Raw genomic sequence first — 18084 nt, forward strand, 5'->3', positions numbered from 1 at the left:
GGCTGATCCGAACCTAGACTCACGTCCACTTCCCTGCCCGCTCCCCATAACCCCTAATTCCCTTATCAGCTAGGAAACTGTCTATCTCTGTTTTAAATTTATTTAATGTCGCAGCTTCTACAGCTCTCTGAGGTGGCAAATTCCATAGATTTACCATCCTCTGAGTGAAGAAGTTTCTCCTCATCTCAGTTTTGAAAAGGCAGCCCCTTATTCTAAGATTATGCCCCCTAGTTCTAGTCTCACCCATCAGTGGAAACATCCTCCCCGCATCCACCCTATCAAGCCCCCTCACAATCTTATATGTTTCGATAAGATCGCCTCTCATTCTTCTGAATTCCAATGAGTAGAGGCCCAACCTACTCAACCTTTCCTCATAAGTCAACCCCCTCATCTCCAGAATCAACCGAGTGAACCTTCTCTGAACTGCCTCGAGAGCAAGTATATCTTTTCTTAAATATGGAAACCAAAACTGTACGCAGTATTCCAGGTGTGGCCTCACCAGTACCCTGTATAACTGAAGCAAGACTTCCCTGCTTTTATACTCCATCCCCCTTGCAATAAAAGCCAAGATTCCATTGGCCTTCCTGATCACCTGCTGTACCTGCATTCTAACCTTCTGCATTTCATGCACCAGGACCCCCAGATCCCTTTGTACTGTAGCACTTTGCAGTTTCTCTCCATTTAGATAATAACTTGCTCTTTGATTTTGTCTGCCAAAGTGCATAACCTCACACTTTCCAATACTATATTCCATCTGCCAAATTTCTGCCCACTCACTTAGCCTGTCTATGTCCTTTTGCAGGTTTTTTATGTCCTCCTCACTCACTGCTTTCCCTCCCATCTTTGTATCATCGGCAAACTGGGATATGTTGCACTTGGTCCCCTCCTCCAAATCGTTAATATAGATTGTAAAGAGTTGGGGTCCCAGCACCGACCCCTGCGGAACACCACTAGTTACTGATTGCCAACCCGAGAATGAACCATTTATCCCAACTCTCTGTTTTCTGTTAGATAGCCAATCTTCCACCCATGCCAGTATATTACCCCCAATCCCGTGATTTTTTATCTTGTGCAGTAATCTTTTGTGTGGCACCTTGTCAAATGCCTTTTGGAAGTCCAAATACACCACATCCACTGGTTCCCCTTTATCCACCCTGTTTGTTACGTCCTCAAAAATTTCGAGCAAATTTTTCAAACATGACTTCCCCTTCATAAAACCATGCTGACTCTGTCCGATTAAATTATGCTTATCCAAATATCCTGTCGCTGCTTCCTTAATAATGGACTCCAACATTTTACCAACCACAGATGTTAGGCTAACTGGTCTATAGTTTCCAGCCTTTTGTCTACCTCCCTTTTTAAATAAGGGCATTACATTAGCAGTTTTCCAATCTGCTGGGACCTTTCCTGAATCCAGGGAGCTTTGGGAAATTACCACCAATGCATCCGCAATCCCTACTGCCACTTCTCGCAAGATCCTAGGATGTAAGCCATCAGGTCCAGGGGATTTATCCGCCTTAAGTCCCATTACCTTACCGAGTACCATCTCCTTAGTGATTTTAATCGTGTTTAGCTCCTTGTTGTGTATGTAATATGTGTGCTACTTTGAACCTATGGACAGGACTGCACTACTTGTTGGGCGTAGTGATACGCAGTACCACTCCTGGCCATAGGGGTATAAATAGTACTGTGGGTACTGATCTCCCCTCAGTTCCCGCCTGTGGGCATGAAGTAAAGACCTATGTGCAGTCCCTACCTCCAACCAGTAAAGGCCTGTTTGAGTTATACGTTTAAGTCTTTGTGTTAATTGTTCAATACAATACACATACTTAACACTGGCGACGAGTCAGGCTCTTACCCTGCGGCAGTTATTCCAGGCGGCTTCGTCCAAAGACAGGACGTTGAAGAGAGGTTTCAATCCTCAACACCCCACTCAAAACTGAAGGGCAGCAGAAATCCTGACAGCTTCCAGCGACTGGAAACGACAGGCATTAGGACCCTGAAGCCTCCATCAGCTTGTGAACCGGAGTAAAGACAGGACTGGGGAAGAGAGAGAGGTAGGGCGATAGCGATCGGCAGATAAGGGCCGGGCCGCTTTGAAGTGAGGGGCGCAGCCGGGCCAGCGATCGGGACCAAAGATAAGAGCCGCACTCGGACTGAAAGGCGCGGCGGCTGCAGAAGCTCAAGGTGCGAGAGTCGCGGTGCACAGCGCGGGCTATCGATCGCGGCGAAGATAAGGGCCGCACTCGGGGGCTGAAGGGAGACGGCGTCGGGGGACGGGTGAAGACCGCCAAGCGCGGGAAAACCGCCATTTTGTGGGCGGAGGACGACGGCAAGAGCGGGAAGCCGCCATCTTTGATAACAAGTAAAGAAAATAAAATCTGAGAAATTGCAAATCTACAATGCCTAAACACGGGAATATTAGCACCTTTGATAGTGACCTCGAAGATTGGGCCATATATGTTGAAAGAGTAAAAAATTATTGTAAGGCCAATAAAATTCGTGACCAAGATAAAGCTCTAACATTATTAAATTTAATGGGTGCGAAGACGTACGGGCAATTGAAACACCTGTTATCACCAGATGAACCGGCGGATAAGACGTTCGATGAGATTGTTACTGTCCTGAAAGATCATCTAAACCCCACGCCGCTGATGCTAGCGGAACGATTTAAATTTTACGACAGAAGGCAGCTACAGCATGAAAGCAATGCTGAATATTTGCTGGAATTGCGTAAATTAGCGAAATATTGCCAGTTTGGAACGGGATTGACAGATGCAATACGAGACAAATTTGTGTGTGGTTTATTTAAACAGGATACACAAAAGCGACTGCTCGAGGAGAATGAGCTGACGCTTGAGAAGGCGGTCACTATGGCAGCAGCACACGAAGCCGCAGCGAGAGGCACGGCAGTAATGCAGCTACGGTCACCGGAGCTCAGTGCACACAAATTGGGTGTGAGTTCTGGCAAATGTTATCGTTGTGGAAAGACAACGCATGATCAGAACCAGTGTTGGTTTAAAAACCAAGAATGTAGAACTTGTGGTAGGCTTGGACATATAGCTAGAGTATGCAGGTCAGGGAAGAAGACCAGCAACAAGAAGTCACCGCAAGGAAAATACGCAAAGGTACACAAGGTGACCGAACAGGAGTCCGATTCAGACGCTAGCAGTAATGAACTGGCTAGCTTAAGAGTACTCAACGCTGGTAAGGGTGCAGACCTCCAGACAATTTGGGTCACTCTTCAGATAGAAGGAGTCCAAGTAAAACTGGAATTGGACACTGGATCGGCATTGACGGTCATAAATAAGAAAGATTACGGAAAGTTATTCCAACATATTCCCCTACAGGATACGGGGATTATATTGGAAACATACACGGGGCAAAGAGTGTACCCCATCGGGAAAATAGAGGTTGCAGTGGTCCACAAGGGCGAAGACAGTCAAATAATGGACTTATATGTGATATCTGAAGGAGGTCCTCCACTACTAGGACGGGAGTGGATTAGGAAAATGAATATGGACTGGCATTTCCTACAAACAATAACGAGTGAGAACTCGGTGAAGATAGTCGGCCCAGACTCTGGAACGGATGATGGTAAGCCCAACTCAGGTGCAAAAGACAAAGTTTCAGCACAGAATTCCACTGAGCAACAACAACATAGTTTAACTGTGGATTCTGAGTCTGGCAAGTCTACTGATGTGCCCATTTCTGAGGGACACCGGGTTCGAACTCAACTCCATTTCAAATTACAACAGCAATTAGAACAAATGCTTCGCCGTTGTGAGCAAGAGTTGAATGCAACGAAAGAGTTCTTTGATATAGAGTTGGAGAATCTGGAAAGACAACAGAAGCAGCTGATGGAGAAAATGGAACAGGAGCACACAAAACGTCTGATGTCAGAGGAGTTAACGGTCAGCCAACTCCTGCATATGCTGAAGGACAGGACTCTGAAATGGGAAAAACTTGAACATGAACTTCAATATTCAAACGAAAGGGGTTCGGAGCTCTCAAAGGTTATTGGAAGAGCTGAGGTGGCAACACAGACTGAGATGACTGCAACAGAGCAGCCCTTGGATGCCAAAAGTACGCTGACTCACGTCAACGTAGAACAACAGACCGCTGAAACAGCTGCTCCGGTAGAGGGATTGCATAGTCCGATCAATCAATCTCCAAAGGAAGTTGAAGTATTAAAATCACAAATGAGGTCACTAGTAAACGACTTGCTGAAAGCCCAGAAAAAGCTGGATGCAGAGGTACACATGAAGAAGTCTCTTCAGGAAAGATGTCTGGATTTGGAACAAGAGCTGGCTAACGTCCAGCTGGGTATGGAGGAAATAGACGACCCTCTCACTGGTCTAGCTCAGGACGACACCGAATATTACTATGACCTGGTGGACGACACCGAATATTACGATGTCCTGTCCTGCCCAGCTTGTAACTTCGACTCCCAAAGTGCAGAAATCATGGAGGAGCACCAAAAGTCTACGGAACATCGGGAGAAGCTGGCTCTACGACGGAAACAGGAGGAAGAGAAGGAGGAACTGCGCATGCAGCTGGCAGCTGTGGCAGCTGACAATGGAGCCCAGAGAGTCTCCAAGAAGCAGAAAAGGAAAAGTAAAAACAGAAGATGACCCATCTGAACCATTATCATCTCTACCAGATCACACACGTGGTCCCTCCGAACGGAGCCAATTCAGTTCGGAAGTTCAAACTGTTAAATCCATGGAAGGACTATTGAATGAGTCACTCCAGCAACGTGAACCGACTCCACCACAGAGATTGAATCTGTGAACTGTTTTCCGCAGAGACTGAATCTGTGATCTGTTTTGACATGAAGTTATCTATGTATCGATGTTATTCTGTTATGTAAACCTGAAGTTATATATGTATATATGTTATTACGTTATGTTAAATGGGGAGATGACTGTAAAGCTAGGAAGGGAGGAATGTTGTGTATGTAATATGTGTGCTACTTTGAACCTATGGACAGGACTGCACTACTTGTTGGGCGTAGTGATACGCAGTACCACTCCTGGCCATAGGGGTATAAATAGTACTGTGGGTACTGATCTCCCCTCAGTTCCCGCCTGTGGGCATGAAGTAAAGACCTATGTGCAGTCCCTACCTCCAACCAGTAAAGGCCTGTTTGAGTTATACGTTTAAGTCTTTGTGTTAATTGTTCAATACAATACACATACTTAACACTCCTCCCCCCCTATAGCCCCCTGTTTGTCCAGTGTTGGGATATTTTTAGTGTCCTCTATTGTAAAGACTGATACAAAATATTTGTTCAGCGTTTTTGCCATCTCCATGTTCCGCACTACTAATTTCCCGGTCTCGTCCTCTAAGGGACCAACATTCACTTTTGCCACCCTTTTTCAGTTTATATAACTGTAGAAACTATTGCTATCTGTTTTTATATTTTTTGCTAGTTTACTTTCATTATCTATCTTCCCTTTCTTAATTAATCTTTTAGTTATTCTTTGCTGGCTTTTAAATGCTTCCCAATCTTCTATCCTCCCACTAGATTTGGCTACTTTATATGCCCTTGTTTTCAGTCGGATACTATCCTTAATTACTTTACTTAGCCACGGATGGCTGTCTTTTCTTTTACGCCCCTTTTTCCTCAGCTTTTATAACTAGCGGGCTAGAATATAAAGGGGAGGAAGTTTTGCTACAGCTATACAAAGCCCTGGTTAGACCACATCGGGAGTACAGTGTACAGTCCTGGGCACCACACCTTAGACAGGAGATATTAGCCTCGGAAGAAGTGCAGCGCAGATTCATGAACATAAGAAACAGTAATAGGAGTAGGCCATTCGGCCCTTTGAGCCTGCTCTGCCATTCAATAAGATCATGGCTGATCTTCTACCTCAACTACACCTTCCCGCACTATCACCATATCCCTTGATTCCCTTAGTATCCAAAAATCGATCGACCTCTGTCTTGAATATACTCAGCAACTGAGCATCCACAGCCCTCTGGGGTAGAGAATTCCAAAGATTCACAACGCATTGAGTGAAGAAATTTCTCCCCATCTCAGTCCTAAATGGCCGACCTCTTATTCTGAAACTGTGACCCCTAGTTCTAGACTCCACAGGGGAAGCATCCTCCCAGTATCTACCCTGTCAAGCCCCTGGAATATAGAGGATAAGGGGTGATTTGACTGAGGGTTTTAGGATTTTGAAAGGAATTGTTGGATAGATGGAAATTTTTTCCGCTGGTGGGGGAGTCTAGGACAAGGAGACATACCTTAAAATTAGAGTCAGGCCATTCAGCAGAGAAGTTAGGAAACACTTCTTCATGCAAAGGCTGGCAGAAGTCTGGAACTCTCTCCCATAAAAAGCAGAAGATCCTAGCTCAATTAATAATTTTAAATCTGAGATCAATAGATTTTTGCTGGCCAAGGGTATTAAGGGATTATATATGTTCCTATGTCACTATAATGCTCTATCTCAGAGCCTAAGAATTTTGGAGCCAATATTTTTCATACAGGAGTCAGAAATTGGAATTTGACAAGGTTAATTTTGAACAACGACATGAGATGTAACCGAGAACCTGGGAACACGTACAGCTGATACTCAGCATGCTGGAAGCACAATGACACTTTGGCATAGTGGGTCACAGATTCATGAGCATGACTGCCACAAACCAAGTTCTTGATCTTAGCCAGACAACCAGAGGGAGGAAATAATCAGAGGTCAGGCACTTCCTCACAGGGAGGGAGTGAAAAGCCATTTGGCATTTTGCCTCATGGTTCTGGTACTGCTAGTGTCAGCCATTGCTCAGTTGGTGCCACTCTTGCCTCTGAGTCTGAAGGTTGAGGGTTCAAGTCCCATTCCAGTGACTGGAGTGAGGCTGAGGTAGCGCTGCACTGTTGGAGGTGCCGTCTTTCGGATGAGACATAAAACCAAGTCCCCCGACTACCCTCTCACCTGGACGCAAATGATCGCCTCGAACTATTCAAAGCAGAGCAGGTGAGTTCCCCGTGATGTCCTAGACAATATTTACCCCTCAACCAAAATCACTAAAAGAAAACTGATTATCTGGTCATTATCTCCTTATTTGTAGGACATTGTTCTGCACAAATTGGCTGGTGTGTTTGTTTACATTACAACATTTTAAAAGTGCTTAATTGGCTGTAAAGCATTTAAAAGCATTTGGGATTTCCTGCGGTCGTGAAAGGCGCTATATAAATGCAAGCTCTTTCTTTCTTTGAATCAAGAAAACATTGATAGAAGCCTGGGAACATGATTGGCTATTTTGCCAAGAAATAGTGCATGACACTAAGTGAGTTGGGGGTGGGGGGTGGGGGGGCGGAGGACTGGACACTTTTAAAATGAAAGTTTAAGAAATTGTGAAACAAGAGATGTCTAAATAAGTGGGTATAAATCCTGACTGATTCCTACTTAGTGCAAAATGGTACAAAGCAAACAGAGGCTTTTTTCAGCATCCAATAAACAACATCATGTTGTTCTAATCTTTTCAACGGGATAATTTCTTTACTCAACCTTCAAACTGCTATTGGACCAATTACCGAGACACATTGAGCAGCAAATGGTCTGATCCAATAATAGATGATTTTTCAGTCACTGTTTTCCCTGGCGACAGGACGCAAACTCTCCGATTACCTTGGAAACCTTAAGGTAGTGTCCCTCCTGCAGTACATTTTATCGAAACATATTTTAAGCTGCCTTCAGTGGCAGAGTGCTGTCAAATTCCATGGAGATTGAGGTATTTCAGTCCACTGCAAGGATAGATTTTATGCTTTGATTTTGGAAGTAATTTAAAATAAAATGATATTGGAGGAAGGTTATTTCATGTAGTAAATGTAAGGAAACTTGGCATATACTAAACTGGGTTTCTTTTTAAATGTGTCACAGGTTTTACAGTTTGAAGTTCAGCATGATATGTTCAGAATCCTTGAGTATGTAGATCAGTTTATTTCCCTCCAGTAGCACAATAGTTAACATATTTGCTCACTATTTAATATAGTAATTAACCTGTTTACTTTAAATGGGCAAAGTATTGTATTAAAATACTGTATAAAAGAGTTCAATACAAACTCATTAACCAACCCAGTCCGCACCACTTAAAATATTCATGTTTAAAACGGGCAGTCACTTATATCAGCCAAAAAGCATGACCCCTTATTCACTTCCATTGACATCAATTTCAAAATTGCTGCTTATAGTGTCTTAAGGGCTCCGTTTATTTCGGAAAGAAACAGCTATGTTTACTCACTAGTTCGCATCTCGTTAAGGTGCACTGAATGCCAGAGCAAACATAAGTAAGTAAATAACATCCCATTAATGTTAAATTTTCAAAAAAATTTTGTGTGCTCAAGCCCTTTGAATCCCCTTTAAGTGGTGTGGCATTACAGTTTATACTAAGCATTGACTGCAGTTTAAATAACGCTGCAGGTCAGAGTGGAGCTGGGATCAAGTGGGCAAAAGGTCACTGCACAGAAGAAACATTGATATATAGTGGAGTGCTGTAATAACGTTACTATATTATACTGGCCATTGCATAAAGCAGGCAAATTGTATTTCATAGAATCATAGAAAGTTACAGCACGGAAGGAGGCCATTTCGGCCCAGCGTGTCCGCGCCGGCCAACAAAGAGCTCTCCAGCCTAATCCCACTTCCCAGCTCTTGGTCTGTAGCCCTGCAGGTTACAGCATCCCAAGTGCACATCCAAGTACTTTTTAAATGTGGTGAGGGTTCCTGCCTCTACCACCCTTTCAGGCAGTGAGTTCCAGACCCCCACTACCCTCTGGGTGAAGAAATTTCCCCTCAAATCCCCTCTAAACCTTCCACCAATTACTTTAAATCTGTGCCCCCTGGTTTTTGACCCCTCTGCTAAGGGAAATGGGTCCTTTCTATCCACTTTATCTATGCCCCTCATAATTTTATACACCTCAATAAGGTGTCCCCTCAGCCTCCTCTGTTCCAAGGAAAACAGACCCAGCCTATCCAGCCTTTCCTCATAGCTAAGATTCTCTATTCCCGGCAACATCCTTGTAAATCTCCTCTGTACCCTCTCTAGTGCAATCACATCTTTCCTGTAATGTGGTAACCAGAACTGCCGCAGTACTCTAGTTGAGGCCTAACTAGTGTTTTGTACAGTTGAAGCATAACCCCCCTGCTCTTGTATTCTATGCCATGGCTAATAAAGGCAAGCATTCTGTATGCCTTCTTAACCACCTTATCTACCTGGCCTGCTACCTTCAGAGATCTGTGGACATGCACTCCATGGTCCCTTTGTTCCTTTACACTACTCAGTGTCCTACCATTTAATGTGTATTCCCTTTCCTTGTTAGCCCTCCCCAAATGCATTACCTCACACTTCTCCGGATTGAATTCCATTTGCCACTGTTCTGCCCACCTGACCAATTTATTGATATCTTCCTGCAGGCTACAGTTTCCTTCTTCAGTATCAACCACACAACCGATTTTGTTTGCTATAAGTAGTGGGGACTGTACTACCATGAAGATTAAAATGGGATGGATTGCGACCTCCCCTTTTCTCCTGCAGCACTGCTTCTATTCAGAAGTGCTATTGCAATTTGCTGGGCCTCCTAATGTTCTAGAATCTGCCCCATTAATAATACGGGGCGGATTTCAGAGCAGTGAAGAGAAAATCACGCACGTGTGACCTTGTGTTAAGTCGCCATCCTGACTTTCATTTGCTAGCTGCAGACTGGTATCCGCGGCTTAATATTGTGAAAACTACATCACTGGCCTGTACGGGTGGACTGAACGATTGGTTCAGCCGCAGCCAGAGCGGCCTGCGTAGCTGCCAATGGCTATTCACACCCTGACTGCCGCAACACTACTACCAACGGAGTCATGGTAAAACCAGCTCCTGAGGCAGTTTACTCTTCCAGTGGCAGTAGGGCTGTTTCATTTATATTCTAGCACTTCCCTTCAAGTTGGGGCTATAGTCAGCGACAGCAGCGTAATACAGGAGAGAGGGATCTAGTTCCAGTTTGGCCGGAGGAAGAGGGTAGTCAAACCTCAGAGGATACAACACAAACAGCAAGGGGTGACAGAGACGTTTGTAAACAAAGAAGGAATTAACTTACATTTCTACCATGCCCTTCACGACTTTAAGATGTTGCAAAGCATTTGATAGTCAACAAATTATTTTTTGAAATGTGGGCGAACATGGTAGCCAAACAGCAAGGTCCCACAAAAAGCAATTAGCCAGATAAATAACCAGTTAATCCAGGCATTTTAATCTTCATGGTAGTACATCCCCACCGCTTATAGCAAATGTGATTTGCCCGGTATAACATGGCAGCACTATTACAGCACTCAGGGATAGATATTGGACAGGACACCAAGAGAACCCCCCGGTTCTTTTTCAAGTAATGCCATGGGACCTTTTACATTCACCTGAGCAGGCAGACAAGATTTCAGTTTAACGTCTCTTTCGAAAGACAATGCTGCACTCCCTCCTTATTGCACTGAACTTGTCTATCAGTGTGACCCTCTTGCTGCTGAATGAGCTGTAAAAGTTGTCGCTTAAGCAAAGCTAACAGCAGATGATGAGACCTTGGTATTCTGTTCTGTAGTGTTTCATACACTGTGCAGGAAGCAATTATGTACACTGATTCGCTTAAGAATACAGTTAAAGTTGTATGTAAACAAATCATCTTTTTCATGTAGAAGTCATAGCCAAAAGATGAAGTTAACACTTTTATAGTGTTAATAATAAGAGGCACTTAATCCTACAATGAAGAAAGGTATTCCTTTGTGCCATTACCCCTACTCTCTCTAACCTACATCCACTGGATAGACTTGTATTGCACAGAGAGGATTTCAAAGCATTAACAGCTTTTCCCATCCTCTCAGGCAGAACGTGTCCTTAAATCGGTTGGATGTAATTGCTGGTGTCACTGGAACTGAGGTAATGGTAAAATATATTACACCATTGGGCTTCAAGCAGCTACGTCCCATGCAAACCAGTACTCATTAACCAAAAGTCAAAAAGTGGCTGTAGCGACAAAGCCCCTTTATTTAGAATCATGGTGAATGATTCTGATGGACAATTATAGTTCTTTCACTCATGCAAGTACTTTTGACACTTGCCAGTATTTACACAGAATAGTTTTACACAATACTAATATTTTCATGAAGCAGTCCCTAGTTGTGTTTAGTACATCTATTGTCTTCTTTGTAAATGTATGGTTTCTTTTTATGTATTTTTGGAGGGGAATATATATTTATCCATGCTGAATGGAATATTATTAAAAAAAAATTTGAACCCTATATTGGGGAATAACATTCTCATGGTGAGCAAAGCTCCATTTATTGTGTCCCAGTTGTGTACCTTAGTCCCTAAAACAGAAGACTACCCCTTACTGTTATATCTCCATTTCCCACCTCAACTGCCTCTGAAGGAGAGTGCTAACTTGTGCAGAATTAGGGACAGTTGTATGCTGGGGCCATGCACACATTTGGACCTGGGTTGAGATTGTCCCAGACTCATTGGGGTACAAATTCATCTTGGGCATAGTGCAAAACAGACGATAGTGAATTGTTAGCCCATTTTACACTCTGCCCGATTTTCCTGTCCATTGATGTCAATGGGCAATAAATGCTGGCTTGGACAGTGACACCCACATCCTGAGGATTAATTAAGAAGTGGTGGAGCGGATCACTGAAGGGCCAACAGATGTCTCCGTGACTGCTGTCAGTGTCTCTCCACGATCAACTGGCAAGAGGTGTGTTTCTGTGGCGTAGGCCCAGCCTTTCTCACACCCACCTACATTGCTGTTGCGTAGTGCTCCATCTACTGGTGCAGATAAAAAAAGAAGTAACTTGGCAATGGCAGGTAAGTCTGAATGGCATTCGGAAGCTATCAATCCTCGTCTTTTATAATTAAGGTTATACTAATTCCTGCCTTTACTAAAATTATACCAATATTTAATCAAAACTTAATAATGGTTATTACTTTATTAGGCTCTGTGATTAACCCAAAATTCATTTTAAGTTTTAAAATATATCCAGGGTATTAATCATTGATTTTGTAAGTAACTGCTGCCTCCATATGATCTTGCGGCACAGAGGTGCTTGAAACACGAACGAGTCCTCGGTCAGAAGTGATTTTAGACCCAGGGTTTCACACAGTATCCACACTGCTGTAATCTCATAGGGGCAGTGTTAGCCTTGAAGGACCATTATTTTCATGGTTTTTCTAATTTGATGTGTTCTGGCTACCACAGTAAGAATGAAGGCGCTGAACGGTTCTTCAGATATGCATCCAAATTAAATCCCAAGTTTAGTGCCCGAGAGCCCACAAATGAAGTGCTATTAAATCGTATCCAAAGTCCCCGTACTACTCACGTGATCAACGAGCTCTTTCACCATGCCATTCCACTGCCCTTTGTCATCTGGAGTTCCATATTTTCCGTCATGTGCCAGTTGAATATCATAAACAAATCCCAGGATATTGGATAATTCCTTCAGCAGATCGATGCAGTATCCTTCAAATCGGTCGTTACCAGAGAGTGGCTTGTCAGACTTCTTAAACATGACATATGGTTCCTCCTGTGAACAAGTCAAATTAGCAACAGTTAATTGCCAAGGTCACTTCCAACGCTAAAAGCATTTAGTTTGGACACATGCCCTACCTAGGTGAGTGACAATAATGAATTAGGCTAACTGAGTACTAGAGCTTTATTAAGTTCTAAAATTAGGTTGAAGGCAATTAGATAGTCGTTTCCTCTCTTTTAAGTGTCTTCATATACCTTATGTATGTCGAGCTTCATTTATTCAGGTTTATATACACTGCAGGTGAAGTTCAAGAGTCACTGCCCAGTATTACCCTACAAATGGCCTTATTTGCATGCCAGGATAAAACTACTGTATCTTTATTGTTGCTCAATGTCAGGTAGCTGATTGGTTGATTGTCCTTTTGAGGTTTAACCTTGCCTGATGGTGTAAATTACACTGTTATTAAAATATAATTTGAAGCGAAGAAGGAGCTTCAGTTACCTCTTTTTAACAGATCCATAAAGATAACACTGGTTTTGCCCCAATGGAATTAACCGAGAAACCCCTTTTTTGATGTTCAAGTGATCACTTCTATACATTTTTTGGTGACCTTGATCAAATCAGAATGCATTGTTAACACAATCTGCCGACCCTCTGGTTCAGTCCTGGTAGCGTTCAGAAGCTGACTCTTATGAGGCAAACTGTTAAACGGAAGGTGTGAAGTAGGTAGTGATTTTCCGAGATTGCGGGTGTAACAGTAAGAGTGGTTTGAAGGAAACCTGTTAATGAGGAGGATATGAGAGTAATGTGGAATGGTTTCAACAAGACCTGTGTTCTGAGGAGGATCAAGAAGGAGTAGGATTGATGTATTATATAGTAAGAACGTAAAAAAAATATTTAATGATAAAAGGCCACATAACCCATCAATGTAACAGACCATGTGCACTTCACAGCATCATGGACTCGTTCCACATTATTTAAACTCCTGTGAGAGATAAATAACGACATGTAAAACTTCCAAGAAGATAAAGCTTTATGGAACTTCTCCCTGAACCCCAAAGGTAAGCGACTGAAACTAAAGCATATGCATCTAACGTTACAATGTTACAATGCTGCCTGGTGTGAGGAAATACAAATACAAAGACTTGAAAAATTGGATCTTTTTTCATTCGAACAATGCCCTTTATGGGACAATATGATCAAACTGTTTATAATTACAAAAAGATTGAACAGGGCAGATAGAAGTAGACTGTTTCCTGTTATTGAGGGGTCAAGAACAAGGGGCCATAGATACAATATTTAACATTAGAGATTTAGAACAAAGGGCAGGAGAAATTCCTTGACACAAAGAGTTGTGAGGCTGTGGAATTGACTTCCAGGGTTAATGGTTCAGGCTGAAGCTATGTCAACATTCAAAATTAGATTGGATAAGTAGATGAAGGGAATGGGGTTAAATGGATATGGGAACAGGGTGGGTAAATGTGATTAGATTCAGGGGTTTGATACAAATCAGTAAGCTGCTTTATTCCACAGTACGGTGAACATACAGAGCAACAGTTCTGATCAGATTCACATAATTCAACTTATCTTTGAGCAAGGATACAAAATACAAAATAAAGAATACGCCATGCTACCCCACTTCAATAGGTTGATTTGACTCAAACAAGAGTTCACTCTGTAAGGGGGACCCCGAGCTTCTGGTCACCTGTCACTTTAATTCTCCGCTCCACTCCCACTCAGACCTCACCGCCCTCGGCCTCTTGCATTGTTCCTCGGAAGCTCAGCGTAAGCTCGAGGAACAGCACCTCATCTTTCGATTAGGCACTTTACAGCCTTCCGGACTCAACATAGAGCTCAACAATTTCAGACCATAACACTCTGTCTATCTTTTTTCTTCTCCCCCACATGACAGCTCTTTCATTCTGCCAGCGCAATTTACACTTCATCTAGAGCCATCCATTGTTTCTTAACCTGCCCCATTACCATCTCCTTTTGCCATGAATATCTCTTAATGTCTCTTAACCTCTTCCACCTTCTATCCTATCACAGACCTTCCCTTTTGTTCTTTCATCCCCTCCCCCCTTTCCCAGCTCCTATACTTGCTTAAAAATCAGTTCCATTTCCTGCTTTTTTCCAGTTCTGATGAAAGGTCATCGACCTGAAACGTTAACTCTGTTTCTCTCTTCACAGATGCTGCCTGACCTGCTGAGTTTCTCCAGCATTTTCTGTTTTTATTTAAGAGATCGTCTAAATGTTTCTCCAACATTTCTAACTTTCTGAGCCCACCCCAGCAAAGGCTCACGCAGATTTTTAATTTACCCAGCACCTCTTTCCTGTCTGCAAAAGATATCAGGACTTAGTTCCTGTCCTCGCCTCCTGTCTCGGGGTTGGCTCGTAGAGCTACTGATCAAATTGGCTACTGCACTCCTCTTACTTTGAAACTATCTATCTGCAAAGCTCAACAGCAAGGGAGATTCTCCTTTAAATATTTGTTAGGTGCACCGGGGCTGAGATAACAGTTTCCAATCACCCTAGGTAATGGTATCAATGTCTGGCTTCAATATACATTCTACAAATGACTGCATCCTGTGATCATTCTTTCTGGAGTAATTACTGGGACTAAATGCCAACAAATCCCCTGGACCTGATGGCCTACATCCTAATATTTTAAAAGAGGTGTCTGCAGAGATAGTAGATGCATTGGTTTTGATCTCCCAGAATTTCCTAGATTCTAGAACCTCCATGGATTGGAAGGTAGCAAATATAACCTCGCTATTCAAGAGAGGAAGAGAAAACAGGGGACTATAGGCCTGTTAGCTTCACATCAGTAGTAGGGAAAATGCTAGAATCTATTATTAAGAACGTGGTAACAGGGCACTTAGAAAATAATAATAGGATTGGGCAGAGTCAACACGGATTTATGAAAGGGGAAATCATGTTTGACAAATCTGTTAGAGTTTTTGAGGTTCTAACTAGCAGAATAGATAAGAACATAAGAACATAAGAAATAGGAGCAGGAGTAGGCCAATCGGCCCCTCGAGCCTGCTCCGCCATTCAATAAGATCATGGCTGATTTGACCCTAACCGCCAATCCACTATCACAGAACCATCTCCTGCATCTAACAGAATGAGACACACGAAATAGGAGCAGGATCAGGCTACACGGCCCCTGGGCCCGCTCCGCTACCCACAGGGCCATGACCGATCCGAACCTAGACTCATGTCCAAATTCCTGCCCGCTCCCCGTAACCCTTAATTCCCTTTACTTCTAGGAAACTGTCTATTTCTGTTTTAAATTTATGTAATGATGTAGCTTCTACAGTTTTTTGGGGCAGCATATTCCATGGACCTACCACCCTCTGAGTGAAGTAGTTCCTCCTCATCTCAGTTTTGAAAGAGCAGCCCCTTATTCTAAGACTATGCCCCCTAGTTCTAGTTTCACCCATCATCGGGAACATCTTCCCCGCATCCACCCGATCCAACCCCTTCACAATCTTATATGTTTCAATAAGATCGCCTCTCATTCTTCTGAACTCCAATGAGTAGAGTCCCAATCTACTCAACCTCTCCTCATATGTCCATCCCCTCATCCCCGGGATTAACCGAGTGAACCTTCTTTGTACTGACTCGAGAGCAAGTATGTCCTTTCTTAAGTATGGACACCAAAACTGTACGCAGTATTCCAGGTGCGGTCTCACCAATACCTTGTACAACTGAAGCAATACCTCCCTATTTTTATATTCTATCCCCCTAGCAATGAAAGCCAACATTCCATTGGCCTTCTTAATCACTTGCTGCACCTGCATACTAACCTTTTGAGTTTCGTGCACCAGGACCCCCAGATCCCTTTGTACTTCAGTACTTTCCAGTTTCTTGCCATTAAGATAATAACTTGCTCTACGATTTTTCCTGCCAAAGTGCATAACCTCACACTTTCCAGTATTGTATTCCATCTGCCAAATCTCTGCCCACTTACTTAGCCTGTCTATGTCCCCTTGAAGGTTTTTTATGTCCTCCTCACTCACTACTTTCCCCCCCAGCTTAGTATCATCTGCAAACTTTGATATGTTACACTCGGTCCCCTCCTCCAAATCGTTAATATAGATTGTAAAGAGTTGGGGACCCAGCACTGACCCCTGCGGAACACCACTAGTTACTGATTGCCAGTCTGAGAATTAACCATTTATCCCAACTCTCTGCCTTCTGTTAGATAGCCAATCCTCTATCCATGCCAGAATATAACCCCCAATCCCGTGATTTTTTATCTTAAGCAATAATCTTTTGTGTGGCACCTTGTCAAATGCCTTTTGGAAGTCTAAATACACTACGTCCACTGGTTCCCCTTTATCCACCTTATATGTTACTTCCTCAAAGAACTCCAGCAAATTTGTCAAACATGACTTCCCCTTCATAAAACCATGCTGACTTTGTCTTATTAAATTATGATTATCCAAATGTCCTGTTACTGTCTCCTTAATAATGGACTCCAAAATTTTACCTACCACAGATGTTAGGCTAACCGGTCTATAGTTTCCAGCCTTCTGTCTACTGCCCTTTTTAAATAAGGGTGTTACATTAGCAGTTTTCCAGTCTGCCGGGACCATTGCCGAGTCCAGGGAGTTTTGGAAAATTATTACCAATGCATCCACAATCCCTACCGCCACTTCCCTCAAGACCCTAGGATGTAAGCCATCAGGTCCAGGTGATTTATCCGCCTTGAGTCCCATTATTTTACCGAGTACCACTTCCTTAGTGGTTTTGATCGTGTTTAGCTCCTCCCCCCCTTTAGCCCCCTGTTTGTCCAGTGTTGGGATATTCTTAGTGTCTTCCACTGTAAAGACTGATGTAAAATATTCATTCAGTGTTTTTGCCATCTCCATATTTCCCACCATTAATTTCCCGGTCTCATCCTCTAAGGGACCAACATTTACTTTAGCCACCCTTTTGCTTTTTATATAACTATAAAAAATCTTACTATCTGTTTTTATATTTTTTGCTAATTTACTTTCATAATCTATCTTCCCTTTCTTAATCAATCTTTTTGTTATTTTTTGCTGTCTTTTAAAGTTTTCCCAATCCTCTATCCGCCCACTAGATTTAGCTACCTTATATGCCCTTGTTTTTAGTCGAATACTATCCTTAATTTCTTTACTTAGCCACGGATGGCTGTCTTTTCTTTTACACCCTTTTCTTCTCAGTGGAATATATATTTTTTGGAAGTTGTAAAATAACTCCTTAAATGTACACCACTGATCATGTATCGTCTTACCCTTTACCCTTTAATCTATTTTCCCAATCCACTCTATTCAATTCCGCTCTCATACCTTCATATTCTCCTTTATTCAAGCTTAGCACGCAAATGTTATGTTAGCCTTTATAAGGGGGAACCAGTGGATGTGGAATATTTGGATTTTCAGAAGGTATTTGATAAGGTGCCACAAAGAGGTTATTACACAAGATTAGGGCTCATGGGATTGGGGGTAATATACTAGCATGGATTGAGGGTTGTTTAACGGACAGAAAACAGAGAGTAGGAATAAACAGGTCATTTTTGGGATGGCAGAGTGTAACTAGTGGA

At 42.8% G+C, this 18084-nt stretch overlaps 1 protein-coding gene across 1 annotated transcript in view; it reads right to left on the minus strand.

The window, feature by feature from the left end:
- Positions 1–18084, minus strand: part of LOC147103101 (glutamate receptor ionotropic, kainate 3-like) — a 582747-nt gene that overhangs the window by 280544 nt on the left and 284119 nt on the right. The window contains exon 10 of the mRNA XM_085962417.1: positions 12357–12560. Coding sequence (XP_085818543.1) covers positions 12357–12560 — 204 coding nt within the window. The remainder of the gene's footprint in view (positions 1–12356; positions 12561–18084) is intronic.

Source organism: Somniosus microcephalus, chromosome 20 (assembly GCF_052327205.1).
Source record: "Somniosus microcephalus isolate GS21.2 chromosome 20, FLI_Smic_1.0, whole genome shotgun sequence".
Taxonomy (NCBI): domain Eukaryota; kingdom Metazoa; phylum Chordata; class Chondrichthyes; order Squaliformes; family Somniosidae; genus Somniosus; species Somniosus microcephalus.